The sequence below is a fragment of the Diabrotica undecimpunctata genome, chromosome 4 (assembly GCF_040954645.1).
Source record: "Diabrotica undecimpunctata isolate CICGRU chromosome 4, icDiaUnde3, whole genome shotgun sequence".
NCBI lineage: Eukaryota > Metazoa > Arthropoda > Insecta > Coleoptera > Chrysomelidae > Diabrotica > Diabrotica undecimpunctata.
In genome coordinates, this window is record NC_092806.1 from 155161422 (window position 1) to 155176329 (window position 14908).

At 33.2% G+C, this 14908-nt stretch overlaps 1 protein-coding gene across 1 annotated transcript in view; it reads left to right on the forward strand.

Moving 5' to 3' along the window:
- The window catches only part of LOC140440265 (uncharacterized), a 39713-nt gene extending 29954 nt beyond the window's left edge, over positions 1 to 9759 (forward strand). The window contains exon 18 of the mRNA XM_072530664.1: positions 2104 to 9759. Within this exon, the coding sequence (XP_072386765.1) occupies positions 2104 to 2784 (681 nt within the window). The 3' untranslated portion in view covers positions 2785 to 9759. The remainder of the gene's footprint in view (positions 1 to 2103) is intronic.
- Positions 9760 to 14908: the final 5149 nt, after the last annotated feature.

Consider the following 14908-nt stretch of genomic DNA (forward strand, 5'->3'; position numbering starts at 1 on the left):
AAGATATTACACAAAAAAAATTGAATCGACTCGCGATTCAAAATCTCTTCTGTCTGCTTTGCTTGGGGCTTAAATGTCGACTCCTCGATGCCTTACATTTTACAAATTTCCACGCAAAATAAATTTCCCTTTACGTCTCACAGCTAGTTTTTGCCTACAAACTTAAAACAAACAATCTACCCTTTTTTGACCTCGTTCTTAGCAACGAACCGACAAAAAAACTTCTTGATTATTTACTTTTAAATTGGTTAACTGGAAATTTTTTTTACCTCACAATACATACAAAGAATAGGGGAATTTTAATGTAAACAAAGACAAAAACAACTGAATACCAAAACTTGATATTTAGAATCTCAACTTAAAACGCCATAATATATTGATCGTTTTAAAATTCATTTGGAAACAGAAAAACGAAAATATTCCACCAAATTTAAAACGCTACAAAATATATGGGAGAGGGTACAATAAGCTCTGTTTGCCTGCGTTATTCTCTTTCGTATTTCTCCATCTTCTGATCCATCGGCATATATTTCTACTCCCAGGTATGTAAACTTTCCAACCGTTTCAATGCCATCTTCATGTATAATGTTTTGTGGGACTATATTTCTTTTCTTCTGTATCATTATTTTTGTTTTTTCTGTGTTAATTTCCAGACCTAGCCTTTTGTTTGCGTTTTTAGCTCTGTGTATGTTTCCTGTGCTCCTGTTGATGTTCTACTCATAATACAGCATAAGCGGCCAGTTGAACCGTTTCGGTTGGTTCTGTTGGTCAGTAGGTTTTCTCGTCCAGTTTGCATTTGCCTAACCATATACTCCAGTGTCAGGTTAAACAAAGTTGGGGCCAGCCCATCTCCCTGCTTTAATCCCTGCGAAATTTTGAAAAAGTCTGTCCGGTGGTTTTGTATTCGTACACATGCTTAAGTTTCATCCATTCTGGCTTTAATGAGTCTATATAGCTTGTGTGGTATTGCCAATTCAGCCAATATATTGTAGAGTTGGTTCCTTTTGACTAAGTCGTATGCCTGTTTGAAGTCTACAAACAAGTTGTGAACATCAATGTCATGTTCCCATGATTTACTCAAGATCTGTTTGACTGTAAATATTTGATCCAGAGTCGATCTTTCCCGTCGGAAGCCCGTCTGATACTCTCCAATAATATTTTCTGCTAGTGGTTGGAGCTGCTGGTTTATAATATACTTGAGGACTTTATATGCTATACATAGTAGAAAAATTCCACGGTAGTTTTTGCACTAGAGCTTGTCTCTTTTTTATAGACCGGGCATACTGTAGTTCTTCCAGTCGTCGGGTATTTTCTCTTCTTGCCATATGTCTTTGATAAGCGCGTGGATGTGACTTGCTAGGTGGTCGCCACCTACCTTATACAATTCTGCTGGTATTTCGTCAACTCTCGGGGCTTTATTGTTTTTCTGGGCCTTAATAGCTTCGAGAACTTCCTCTATGGTTATAGCTTCTACTCCATTCTCTACTTCATTCTCTTCTACGTAGTTCATACCCATTTCAGCTTCCATGTCTAGTTGTGTACCAAGTAGGGTCTGAAAGTAATGCTTCCAGGTGTATGTGACTTTCTGTTGGTCACTGATTATTGGCATTCTAGATTGGCCAGTAAAATTATTGTACAAAATATTTTTTAGTCAATTGACAGTCTAGAAATTGCTTCAACTCTAGATGATATACAGGAAAAGTAATTTCAGTCTCTTCTTCTTCAAAAACATCAGTCATCTAGAGGATAATTGAGATACAGTTGCCAAATCCGAAGACAAAATATAGTCTAGTATAAAATTATGGATAATTTGTGGAACAAAAAGAGCAAGCGACTTCTTGGAGAATCTTTATGTTAAAAATGCGAATTTAAAGAAGAAAACTATTCATGCTCTGTGTACTTCTGTGTGAATATCTTGAAATCGTTGATTATAGGAGCTCTAATGATGTATCCTTTCATAAGCACTTGGAATTTGTCTAAGTTTCTCTAAAACTCCAAGTATAAGGATGGGGAAATTTATAATTGTTCAAAATAAATCATAAACATTTTACTATATACCTACTCTATATATCAAAGTATTATAACTATATTAATTTATTTTAGGATACCTTAGATAGTATAACCAGTGCATATCAAGCCACGAACGATGACAACCTAGAATCCTACGAAGACGATGAAATTTCTGAACACTCCGATCAGAAGCATCACGAACAAAGTGAAATAAGCGACCACAGCGATGACGTAACATATGTATCAGATCAGTCGCCCAATTCTCAGTACCACCCCCAAACATCCACTTCCCAACAAGCAGCTCCAGCTGCAACGGATCCGCCGAAGACAGAAGGTCAAGAATATGGCAACTATAATAATTATTACAATTACCAAGCTCCTCCGTATCACGCTCCACCCCCGCCGCAGGGTTACGCCTACCCGCAACCACCGCCCCAACCGTATGACATGATGTATCCGCCGCAGCCGCAGCAGCATCAGTACAATTACGGCTATCAAGGATATCCGCCGCCGCCTCAGCCTCATTATCCGCCTCACCCGCCGCCCCCTCAACCAGGTTACGACTACAGCGGACAAGCGCCTCCAGCGCAACCAATGTATGCCGGATACCAGCCGTATCCGGCGCAATATCCACCTCCGCCTCCACCTCAAGGTATGTACCCGCCTCCACCGGCCGGAGCACCCGCCCCTCCTTACAGTGACTATCAGCAGTATGCTCCGGCGCCTATAAACAATGTTGCTCCACCTCCCGCGCAGTATTATCCTAATTCTTAAGGGAAATATTTTAAACTGTTATAGACCAGTCGATTTCGGTAGATATACAATCGAATTTGAATGAGTTTTAAAACAATCGTTCTGTATATTACTGTTTTATATTATTATTTAAGCAAAAAATATCTTTTTAATTATAATATTTGATTATTGTCTTTGTATCGTATGTACTTACATAAAGTCCTTGAATTTTCACAAGATAAATTTTATATTTACACTTGTTTTTCTTTTAATTATGCTCGTATTGTTAACCCATTCGCTGTACTTTTCACGTTCATCGTCTCATTGTAGAACTAGAACTAACTCAAACACCAAAAACCGCGAACCTCCTCAACTTTAGCAGCGACCTGGAATCGTGCCATGCGCACCGAGCAAAACGTCCCGAATTCTGGACATGCGCACCGGGCAAAAAGTCCCGAATTCTGGACATGCGCAGCGAAGGGGTTAATGATATGCTGATATTACTGTTAATGAATTTTTGTCGATGTTTTAGTTTGATATTTTTGTCCCTCGTAATTGAATTCAGTTGAGATGATGCTTTTTCGAAATATCTACATATATAGACTACTCACTTGTGGTTTCAATACCGGTATGATTATATAATAATGTAGATTTTGGCTATTCAATAGTGGCACTTTAGTAGTAATCCGAGTAAATGGTCTGGAGCAGTTAGGTATCCCTACCAACACGTTGATTTTATCACCAGGAAGTGATTAAGTAACTTAATCTGGCCTTTAATAATTCAATGGATACTTATTTGTCTTTTTTTCTTTTGCTAGTGTTCTGAGATGTTTTGTACTGTCTTATCTGAAATTGCAAATCTAGACTGATCATTCTTAAGACAATTGATTTGCTTTTAAAAATCATAGTTTTTTTATTTTAAACTAGTCAGTAACAGCATTTTTCAACTGTTAAACTGTGTATTAATATTAATATACTTTTTAACTTATAAATGGGGACTAGCTTGGCAAATTTCATGCTTAGCATTGAAGTAAATTGAGATCTTTCAAGATGTCGTCTGTTATCTCCCATATGTCGTCTGTCAAAGGTCATTTGGAGTCTGTCAACGTTTATATATCGTCTGCAAACATTCACGTGTAGTCTGCACAATCCATTATTGATCAATTACCATAACAAAAAGAATTTTCTTATTGTTTACACTTTTTTAGATGTGTATTTTTGTCTATATTATTAGATTTATAACGTAAATTATTAATTCATCAAGTGAAATTGGGGAAGTGTATCTAGTAAGTTCGTTATAAAGCTTTTTCCTCTATATTTTATATATTTAATCTTATCAAATATTCGAAGGAATGCTAATTTTTTTAAAATAGAATTTTTCAAATTATTTACGCCTATGAATTATGCAACCAACAATACACCGCATCCGCCATTTACCGCTCTTTTCTTAATTTCATTTCATTTCTTAATTTCATCATCCTTAATATAGGATATAATGGTCTACATATTTTATCATCTCAGCTGATTTACAAAATATATGAGACTTAAGTATCAAAATATGTCAGTATAATTCAACTGCAGTGTACTTTATATTATGATTTATGTAATTACTTTATATTTATATAAAATAGTAAGTGTATGTTGTTTTAAAATTCATTTTAAGTGTAAACAAAATCGAGATCTATAAATCAAACGCTGTGAACTTCGTTTTAACTTTCGTCTTTGTACATAAATTGAGTAATTGTTAAATATCGTAAGTTCTCACCATTTCTTAGTGTAAGAAACTAAATTATGGTTTGTATATATTAATGATTAATTTGCAAAATATATATGAGAAGTGTTCGTTAAAAGTTATGCTTCTTTTTATCGGTAGGTTTATTTTTATGTGATAAAACCCCAAATTCATACATTTTAGTAGTTTTACTACCAACTCAGCTAGAGAGTGACATGGATGTTGCATTACTAGCTTTAAAATGTGAAGTTTTTTAATTAACTAAATATAATTCAGTGTAGAATGTAATTAATTCGATTTTGACAATTGAATTTTTATGTGATTATTCATTGCCACTTGCTAATTTCGATCCCAAGCTTGAAATAGTCAGTAACAGTATTCTTTCACCTATTTAAGTGTAAAATTGATATTTTTTCCAATATTGGCAGAAATTTTAACTTTTAATTTTTCAAACTTTAAGCTTAACAGTGTATTGACACAATTCAAGGAGTCGACTGTCATAGGTCGTATGTCGTCTGTCAACGATCTTATGTCGTGATATAGATAAACTTGTAACGATTTAAAACAGCTAAAGTTTGCTCTGTTTTGATCATTTAATATCACATTTAACACAATTTTGCTTTATACAATTTCTAACAAGTCCTTAATTATATTAATTTGTGATTATTTAATTTTTTTTAATTCTTAACGGTCGTAAGCCAAATTCGACTGGTCTACAATTCCGATGTAGTGCAATAGTGTTTTAAAAGAAAGATCTGTATACTCTAAGATTTTAGGTGTTCAGTGGTATTGCAGATACGCATACGAAATTATTTGGCGATAACTATAGGACTTTTGTGGGTGTGTACATGGGGTAGTTCTTTCAATAGTGATACAACAATAAATACTACAAGAAAAATATGAGATGCGTTTGATTCGTCGTGTTTAAATGGAAATTATACAGTAGTGGTTCATATAACTTCTGCCAAATTGTGCTTCTGAAGTATCCTCTGGATACTTCTGGATTTCTATTTGTCAATCCTTATTAACTGGTTTGATAAGTATCGTATTCGATCAAAAATATCTTTATCGAATACAGTATTTATGAATGCTTTGCAACAATTCCACAAATTATATTACTAACATTAAGTAAAAGTTATATTTGAGTGTTTGGGTGGTTATATTGTATACAGAGCACGCCTAAAGTCTCCTCCCTTTCACTGTTCAGGACCACAAATTTAAAGTTAATAACCTTTTAAGTAGTTTATGTCCTTACTCGAAAGGTCAAGCCAAATGTTGGTTGGTAACTTTAGCTTTACCTACAAGTGCTTATTTAAATTTTGTGGTTCAGAAAATAGTTGGACGGGATAGTAGACTTTAGTCACGGTTTGTGTACTTATAAAGAGATGTAAAGATGTATACATTTGATATTTCATTCCAATCAAATTTTGTATCAATACACAATATTCTTTTTTACATAGTAATTGGATTTATTCAAGCAAGAACTACCCTAAAACGAAAGTACAGTTGTCACAAATATTTAAAGTTTGTTTTGGTTTTCGATTTTTAGTAAATATTGATGTATAAGAGTTAACTAACACAATATTGGAGCAAAGATCCATAAATATAGTGATATTTCAGTGATAGAAGATGTTTGATCAAACTTTTATTCATACATATTTTCAACCCAGATAGAAAAATCCATAAACGACAGAACTCGTTTTCCATTTTTGTCTAGGACACAAAAATCCCGCAACTATACTATTTTCCGTAGGCAATAAATATTTTATAACGGGTCAGTGGCGTTTTAAAATGGAATCTGATCGTTAAGTACACTCAGAACACAATATTAGTTGATTGGGTATGAATATTGGGTAAAGTGTAAACTTCATCACCGTAATGAGTAAAAAAACATCACATCTTGACGTACAATTTTTTTATTTTTGGAAAAACTAAAACTGTGGCGTTTTTCTTCGAACGCTTGGCAATTATCATCAATAACATGACGGGCATTATATTTATACGTCCGATTAAAAGTTAATAAGAGGAAAATCTTAACGGACAAAATTATTGACCGGACAAATTTCCTGACTATAATAATCACATAATTAACAATCTAATTTTCTACAAATATTTCATTGACACGTGATAGTATGCTTGACGAACAAAATACAAGGGGTGTTTTTGCTGTCCTGCAATGCAAAGTTGAGGTTTACAACAAGAATGTCGTGACGGACAAATTTTTATGACCTTTTAATCTGAAACTGGCACGTTTTACTTTGAGACGCTGCAATGATCATAAGTATTATGAACATAGTTATATAGTTACGTCTGATTGAAAGACAATAACTGAAAAACACTAATAAAATCTTGGCGGAGAAACTACAGGCAGCGTTTTGTTATTCAGATACGGCAAATTTGCAGGTTTACAACTTTTCAGTGTCCTAATGCCCCCTATATTTTGTCCACCAATCATAATCAATGTTTTAATGCTTTTAAATTGTTGTCTGCAACCATTTCCTGGCCGTTTTCCACTTATTGTCTTCCAATGAAACGAAAAATATAGTGTTGTTGGTATTATTTGTAGTCATTGCTTATTTGACAGCATCTCAATTGATTAAATTTCAGATTTTGCTGCCATAAAAACTTTGTCCGTCATAAAAAATTTGTCCGCACGGACTAATCTACGAAATTACATCTACCGGTGTTTCCTTGGATTTATTAAGTTAATGTACTGTAATCAACAAATAGTAATAAACAAATCTGCCTGTCCTATACGGCAATGTTGATATGCAATAAGAATATCGCGACGGACAATTTTTTAACCGATAAATTTGAAACTTGACTTACAATCAGTATTGAACATAGTTATATCTTTATGTCTGAAGTGGTGAAGGCGAGGAATATATTAAGGGACAAAATAATTGGCCGGGCAACATTTCTTGACTAATAATTAAATCCTTAACAATCTAATTTTCTGAGAATACTTCATTGACACGTGATATTAAGCTTGACGGACAAAATACAAGAGGTATTTTTGATTTCGTATACTACAATTACAAGAATATTGTGACGGATAAATTTGTCCGTTAAATCTGAAAGTGCCACGTTTTGCTTTGCAACGCTGCAATGTACATAAATTTTGTGAACATAATTATATCGTTAAGTCTAATTTTATGACAATTAGTGAAAAACGCGAGGGAAATATTGGCGGGCAAAATACAGGCAGCGTTTTGGTAGTCGGGCACGGCAAATTTGTAGATTTACAACTTTACATTGTCCGAATACACACTATATTTTGTCCACCAATCATATTATGATGTTTTAATGTTTTTATGAAGTATTCTTGGAACATTTCTCCGCAAATGTAATATATTACGGTTGTTTGACAGATTTGTGCCCCAAAAATTGACTGAAACAATTTTCCGGGCGTTTTCACTTATTATCTTCCAATGAGACAAAAAATATAGTGCTGTTCGTATTATTGGTAGTCATTGCCTATTTGACAGCATCTTAGTTGATTAAAATTTCAGATTTTCCTGTCATAAAAACTTTTTCTGTTGTACTAATTTACGAAATTACATCTACCTCCTTAGGTTAATTGGCTGTAATTTACGAAACCCAATAAACAAATTCGGCTGATAAAAAAATTGTAACCGCGGTAGAAAAGTAATTCTGAATAGGTTAACTTTTAGAATATATGTGGCAACTGTGGATTTCAAATAATTAGTAATAAACTAGCTAAATTGACCAGTTTCAGATATCTATTGTATGACATTTACATTTGAATGACACACAAGTTGTAAAATAGTGATAGTTACATCAAGTAATTAGCTACAATACCTTACAATTAAGGTACCCTCGAAGAATAACCTACTTATTTTATGCTCTTATTTTTTTAAATTCTAATATCACAAGCTACTTTGTACTGAAATAGGTCATTTTATTAAAACGCCCCGTGTTTTATCTCCCTTAGATTATACTTCAGATGGCTTTTGTAGTTCCAATTATATACTTAAGGATAGTATCATTACTTATAATGAATGTAATTATTATATGTTATCTTGTAACAAGATATTGATTTCAGATGGAGAACTGACCTACACTTTCAGCTACTAATAATTTAAAAGTGTGCCGATAGTACCATGCATTTCTAAAAAATTATGGTTTTCAATGGTTATTGGCGAAATTTTGAAACAATGTTTGAAATATGGCAACAAGGTCGACTACGGCGCCTCATGTAATGACTTAATGAACCAATTCACAAAACAGTAATTGTCGAGCATACTGAACAAAGTTATGAGTCAAATTTTCTCTAAAATTATGTCTTTCTATTATTTGTAACAAAATAACATGTGCAAATTTTCAGATCGATCTGTCAATGAGGAGCTCCTTAAATTTTCAACGAAATCATGGAGTAAAATTTGTTGTATTTCTTTTTCTTACAACTCTTACTGCAACAGAGCAGTTGCCATCAACATAGAAACTTAATTAACTTTTTTCAATTATAAATCATCGTTTACAACAAGATATTACACATATTTGGCAACCCCTGCAACCAGGGGGGCAATCTTACATATTTTTATGTTAGGGTAGCCCCTGCATACCAACGGACTAACCTTACATACTTTTATGTATACCAGCGTAGTATCACAAATAAATTGATTCTAATATTTCAAATAATAAAAGGAAAAATGTGTCAAAATAATATTAAAACGTGTGTTTTCCATGTAAAATGTTCTAGGGACTTTTAATCTGAGCTCAAAGAGTGTTATAATGTTGAAGAAATTCAGATACGTGGATAATAGGAAAACTTTCAGAAAATTTTATTTTTTATTCTTAGAGCAACATTTTTAACTTTACATGCAGTACATTTTGGACACAAATTTTAAGAGTTTGTAAATTTAGAATTGGTGGACCTTTTTCCCAGCTTTCATTGAAAAAATTTCAAAATTCTGGTATAAACATCGTACTAAATAGAAAATTTTACTTTGGAAATATATTTTTCAGAATTTTTTAGACAGTCCAAAGTAAAGTTGAGCAGAAACAAATTTATAAAATTTTGCTCCCTGATTTCGCAGAAAACTTAGGAGCGATAGGGCTGAAAATTTGCAAGTTTTGTTTTTAAGATATATTAAAATAATTAGTAAGGTCCATTCGCTTAACTCGGGCATATTTTGACAGATTCATAGCTGGAAACCTACAACACAAAAGTTCCTAGCTCACAGTATTAACGGCTTAAATAAACTTTTATTACAGACTTCTTTCATTAAAAAAAAAAAGAAGAATTAGTATAAATACTGGAAGTGTATCATCATCATCATTTTGGCTTTACAACCCTGTGTGGGTCCTAGCCTCCCCAAGAATTTTTCTCCAGTCGTCCCTATCCATCGCCTTCCTCCGCCAAGCACGTATTTCCATATTTCTCATATCTTGGTCTATGTTATCTAGGAATCTTGTTCTGGGTCTTCCTCTTCTTCTTTGACCAATGGGTCTATCAAGGAGCGTTTTTCTAGCTGGGTCGGTTTGCTCCATCCGCATTACATGGCCTACCCACCTCAGACGTCCTATCTTTATGTGTTTTACGATATCTGGTTCCTGGTATATCCTATAAAGTTCGAAGTTGTATCGTCTTCTCCAGACACCATTTTCATTTACCGCTCCATAGATGCGCCTTAGTATTTTTCTTTCGAAACATCCTAACATGTTTTCATTGCTTTTTGTTAAAGTCCAGGTTTCTGAACCATATGTTAGGACTGGGCGTATTATTGTTTTGTATAGTTTTACTTTTGTATTTCTTGATATAACTGTAGATTTAAAAAGGAGATTAAGCCCAAAATAGCATCTATTAGCCGTGCAAATTCTGCGGTTTATCTCTGCGGTAGTGTCATTTTCAGTATTGACGAGCGTTCCCAGGTATACAAATTCGTTAACTGCTTCGATGACGTCATTTTCTATAACAAGTGGCCGTAGTGTTTGTGGTTGCGTACCTATTTTCATGTATTTTGTTTTGTTGGTGTTTATTATTAAACCCATTTTTGTAGCCGCTTCCTTTAATGCTACGTACGCCTCTCGTGCTGCGTTTTCCGTTCTCCCAACGATATTGATATCATCAGCATATGCTAAGATTTGCACAGATTTGTTATATATTGAACCGGTAGTTGTCATTTGTGACGTACGTATTACTTTTTCCAGAGCTAGATTGAATAGTATACAGGAGAGTGGGTCTCCCTGACGTAGCCCGTTATTTGTTTTAAAAGGTTCAGAGAGTTCCCCCTGGATTCGTACTTTGCATTCAACTTTTTCAAGGGTTAGTTTGGTTAAACTTACCAACTGATTTGGTACTCCTAGGTCTATCATTGCTCTAAACAATTCTCTTCTATTTACAGAGTCGTAGGCTGCCTTGTAGTCTATAAATATGTGGTGCGTGTCTACACCGTATTCCAGTGTTTTCTCTAGAATTTGTCTTAGGGTTGAAATCTGATGAATTGTTGATTTACTACTTCTGAAACCGGCCTGGTATTGTCCTATTATTCGCTCTGCATATGGTGCCATACGATGGCATAGTATATTGGAGAATATTTTATACGCTGCATTTAGGAGCGTAATTCCTCGATAGTTAGAGCATTCAAAGATATCACCCTTTTTGTGTATGGTGCAAAGTATTCCAATATTCCAATCATTGGGAAGGGACTTCTGTATCCATATTTCTTTTATAAGCTGCTGTAGGGCTATTATGATATCGTGGCCACCTTCTTTATATAATTCCGCTGGGAGATTATCTATTCCGGGTGATTTGTTTCTGGCTAGTTTGTTTACAGCGTCTTTAACTTCCAGGATCGTTGGTGGATCCTCCTCCCTCTCGTCTGCTCCGCTTACCTCGCAGCTTTCGTCTTCCGGGTTTTCTTCTTCCTCTATATTAAGTATCTGGTTAAAATATTCCGTCCATCGGTTTAGTACGTCTGTTCTTGTTGTTAAGAGATCGCCATTTAAACTTCTACATTGATTTGTGTTTGCCTTAAATTCTTTTCTGTTGATGTTAACTTTCTTATAGAATGTTCTGAATTCTTTCTCTCTGTTGAGGTTTTCTATATATTGAAGTTCCTTTTTTAAGTGGTTTCGTTTCTTCATTCTGTGTATTTTCTTTTCTTCTCTTCTCTTTGTCTGGTAATTCTCTATACTTGTTCTAGTTCTGGAAGTGTATACTAACCCATAATATTTTTGATAGTATATATTTAAAAAATATATTTCAGTTGTTATAATTTAACATAACTATTTATTATATGGTGCAGATAAATAAATATTGATTGTCGGTAATTCGTAAAGTTCTATTTTATTTACTATTAATATTGGCTATGAGTATGTGTGCTTGATTATATAGTAATTTCCAGCCACTTTTAGTCTGTCAAAAAGTAACTAACTAAAATAATAACTAAATTCACTAGACAGTTCGGAATGGGAATAGCGAACCGAGTATATGCAATTTTTTTAGAGAAATCTTAGAGAAATTTAGAGTTCTTAACTTTGTTCACTTAGCTCTGAAATAGTAGTTCTATGGAAAAGTATGCAACCAACGATACAGTTACATGATTTTCTAATTAACTTAATTAAGTTATGAGCTGATTAGTGATTTGAAACACTCATTAAAACTTTTGTTTGTGTTTGAATGTTTTTATACTCGTAAAAATTAATATGTAAATGTGGTAACAAAGTATTTTTTTATCAAAGCTGCTGGAACATGGTTAAAATTGTTTTTTCCTTCAAGTGATATTTTTCTTTGTGTTTGTCTACCTACAAATCTCCACTCAACCTTTTTAAAGTATCAGTGACGTCAGTTTTCGAATCATAACTGTAAGAATTGCTGAAGTATCCTGAAGAAAAGTTTTTAAAGTTAACAAAACATTTGACTCAGTTACATCTTTAAGACTGCTTCATAAATATCTGTTTGATGTTTGACATGGTACTATTGGAGCATTAAAAAATTATGTTTTTCGTTTCAGCATTTATGTATTGTATACCTAAGGTTTATATCAGTAGGTACTTGCAGATTCCGCCATTTAAGGTGGGCCTATATTAAATTATGTATTTATTTTTAAATCTTATTTTCTCTTTTTGTATATATATAGTTAAAAACCGTCACAATAAATTTAATTGAATACAAATTTGTTTTCGTTATTTTTTTTTAATGAGAGATACATAGAATGCTTATGCTATCCCATAAAGACTATTTCACCATAGGGCACATATTAAAATCTTGAAATATACACTGAAAAACAAAATTCCGAGTCTATGAAACAATAACCAGCCATGTAGTAAGTTATGGGTGTGAAACATAGATCATAACACAGAAATGTGCCAGTGCATTAGATGTTTTTGAAAGAAAAATATTAATGAGGATACTTTACCCAATCCATGAAAATAAGAGCTGGCAAATTAGACATAATAAAGAAATATCAAAATATTTATTTATTTATTTCAACGGTAGAACCGTTAACACTAAAATACAACAAATAGTAAAAAGTAAAGATCATGTACAATAAACAAAAACAATAACAAAGCAACAATTAAACAGACATAAGGGAGGTGGGAGTATTAAAAAGTCTAAATTTTTTACAATATAGTTTATTGATATTACCTAATATCTTATTGTATATAAAATTCTCTTTACAGTTAAAGTTTATAAGAAATTTGTGTTATTGGAAAGAGATGTTGGTAAGAAGAACAAAAAATGAACACTGGGAATAGTTTACAAAAAGATGGAAAGTGACTTCTACGGTACACAAAAACAAATATGGAGATTCATAAGAAACCAAAGGAAAGAAATGGCAGAATTGAAGGAATACAATAACATACCAGCAAACGAATGGGAAAGATACCTGACAGAACTATTTAAAGAAAAGATAGATAGAGATAGCCATAAATTCACTCAAAAATAGAAAGTCACCAGGACCAGATGGAATAACCAATGAGATTCTAAACACGAAGGAGAAAATATAGCCTTAGAGATGACAAAAATTATCCAAAAACTAATATTGCACTGCAATATACTAGACATAGCCAATGGTAGAACCATTTACAATATTAACCTGTTTTATATCAAAATATTAACCAGATATTTGTAAAGGACCTCGTGTCCTTAGAGGTATATTTGTTTGGCCTGCTATAAGACACGAGAGTGTTTATATATTAGTGTTGCAATACATATCAACGAGTGGAGGATGATCACAAAAGTAAAGACATCAATTTAGCAGCAGAACATTGAGAAAGAGAGTTGTAAATAAATCATATACTAGCAACTAACTGAACATATTATAGTTCCGGGTAGTGTCAATTTATGCTCTTTGAGATGTGGTGAGTTTTGTTAAACAAACATTACTTAGCAACCCTTGAAGGTAAGTCAATTAGATGATTGAGCCTTCAGTTACTTTCAACTAACATTATAGAAGAAATAAATATACAGTTCATGAGCTATTGAAGAAGCAAAAGCCAGGGGGTGAAGCTATTCCTGACCCTGCTCAATATACTCTAACAATATAGAGGACATACAGGGCTCTAGCAATTACAATAGGAAGGAGACTTGCTCCAGATGCAGGGGAACAGAATCGCTAGAAGATTACTAAATGCAAGAAGAAAACCTTTTCAAAGACCAAAGATATAAGGCTGAAGTAGATTACGATGCCAAAAGTCTCCTAAAAACACGTTTGCTAAAAAGAACAGTAGATAAAGATCTTTGGAGAAACTTTCTGAATCTGACTTGGGCTGTAGTGCCATTGAATGGATATATTGCTCAGGTAGGTAGAAAGATTTTATTGTATTACTTGGAAACAGCAAAACATACTTTTGGATTGAACTTATGTTGAAATTAGACACTTCTTGTAATTGGAAGTGCAACATCCTTAGGTTATATAATTGCATAAGAACTTATCATTATTATTCCTGTTCTATATCTTGCAATACAAATTCATTTAGTAACATTTTTGTAAATTTCATATAAGTAATTGCTTAGTAGACAAAACTTTAGTTTGCCAGGTCTGTCACAGCACTAATGCACAACAAAATTAATAGAAAGTTGATGTACCCATCAAGGAAACAAGCTAATCAATATAACAAATTTATTAAATTCTTTATAATCACAAAATTTTCTTAAAAACCTAGATAGACCAGTAATGTTATGATCCCTTCAAGTTATCAGATTTGATAGGTCCAGGACCTATTAGCTCCGTTTCCCTTTTAATTTCAAGTTCATTCTGTATTTTTACTAATTTTTCTTTCTCTTTAATCTGTTGTAACTTTAAAGCTCTCTTTTTTAATTTAACACTTCTTTCATGCAATTGCTTCATATCCTTCTTGATATTGGTTAATTTACCGTGATATAGATTCATTTTTTTAAACATGTCCTGTATCTCTGGCGAATATTGTACTTCTGCTAAATCTAAATTTTCTTGGTGTATTTGA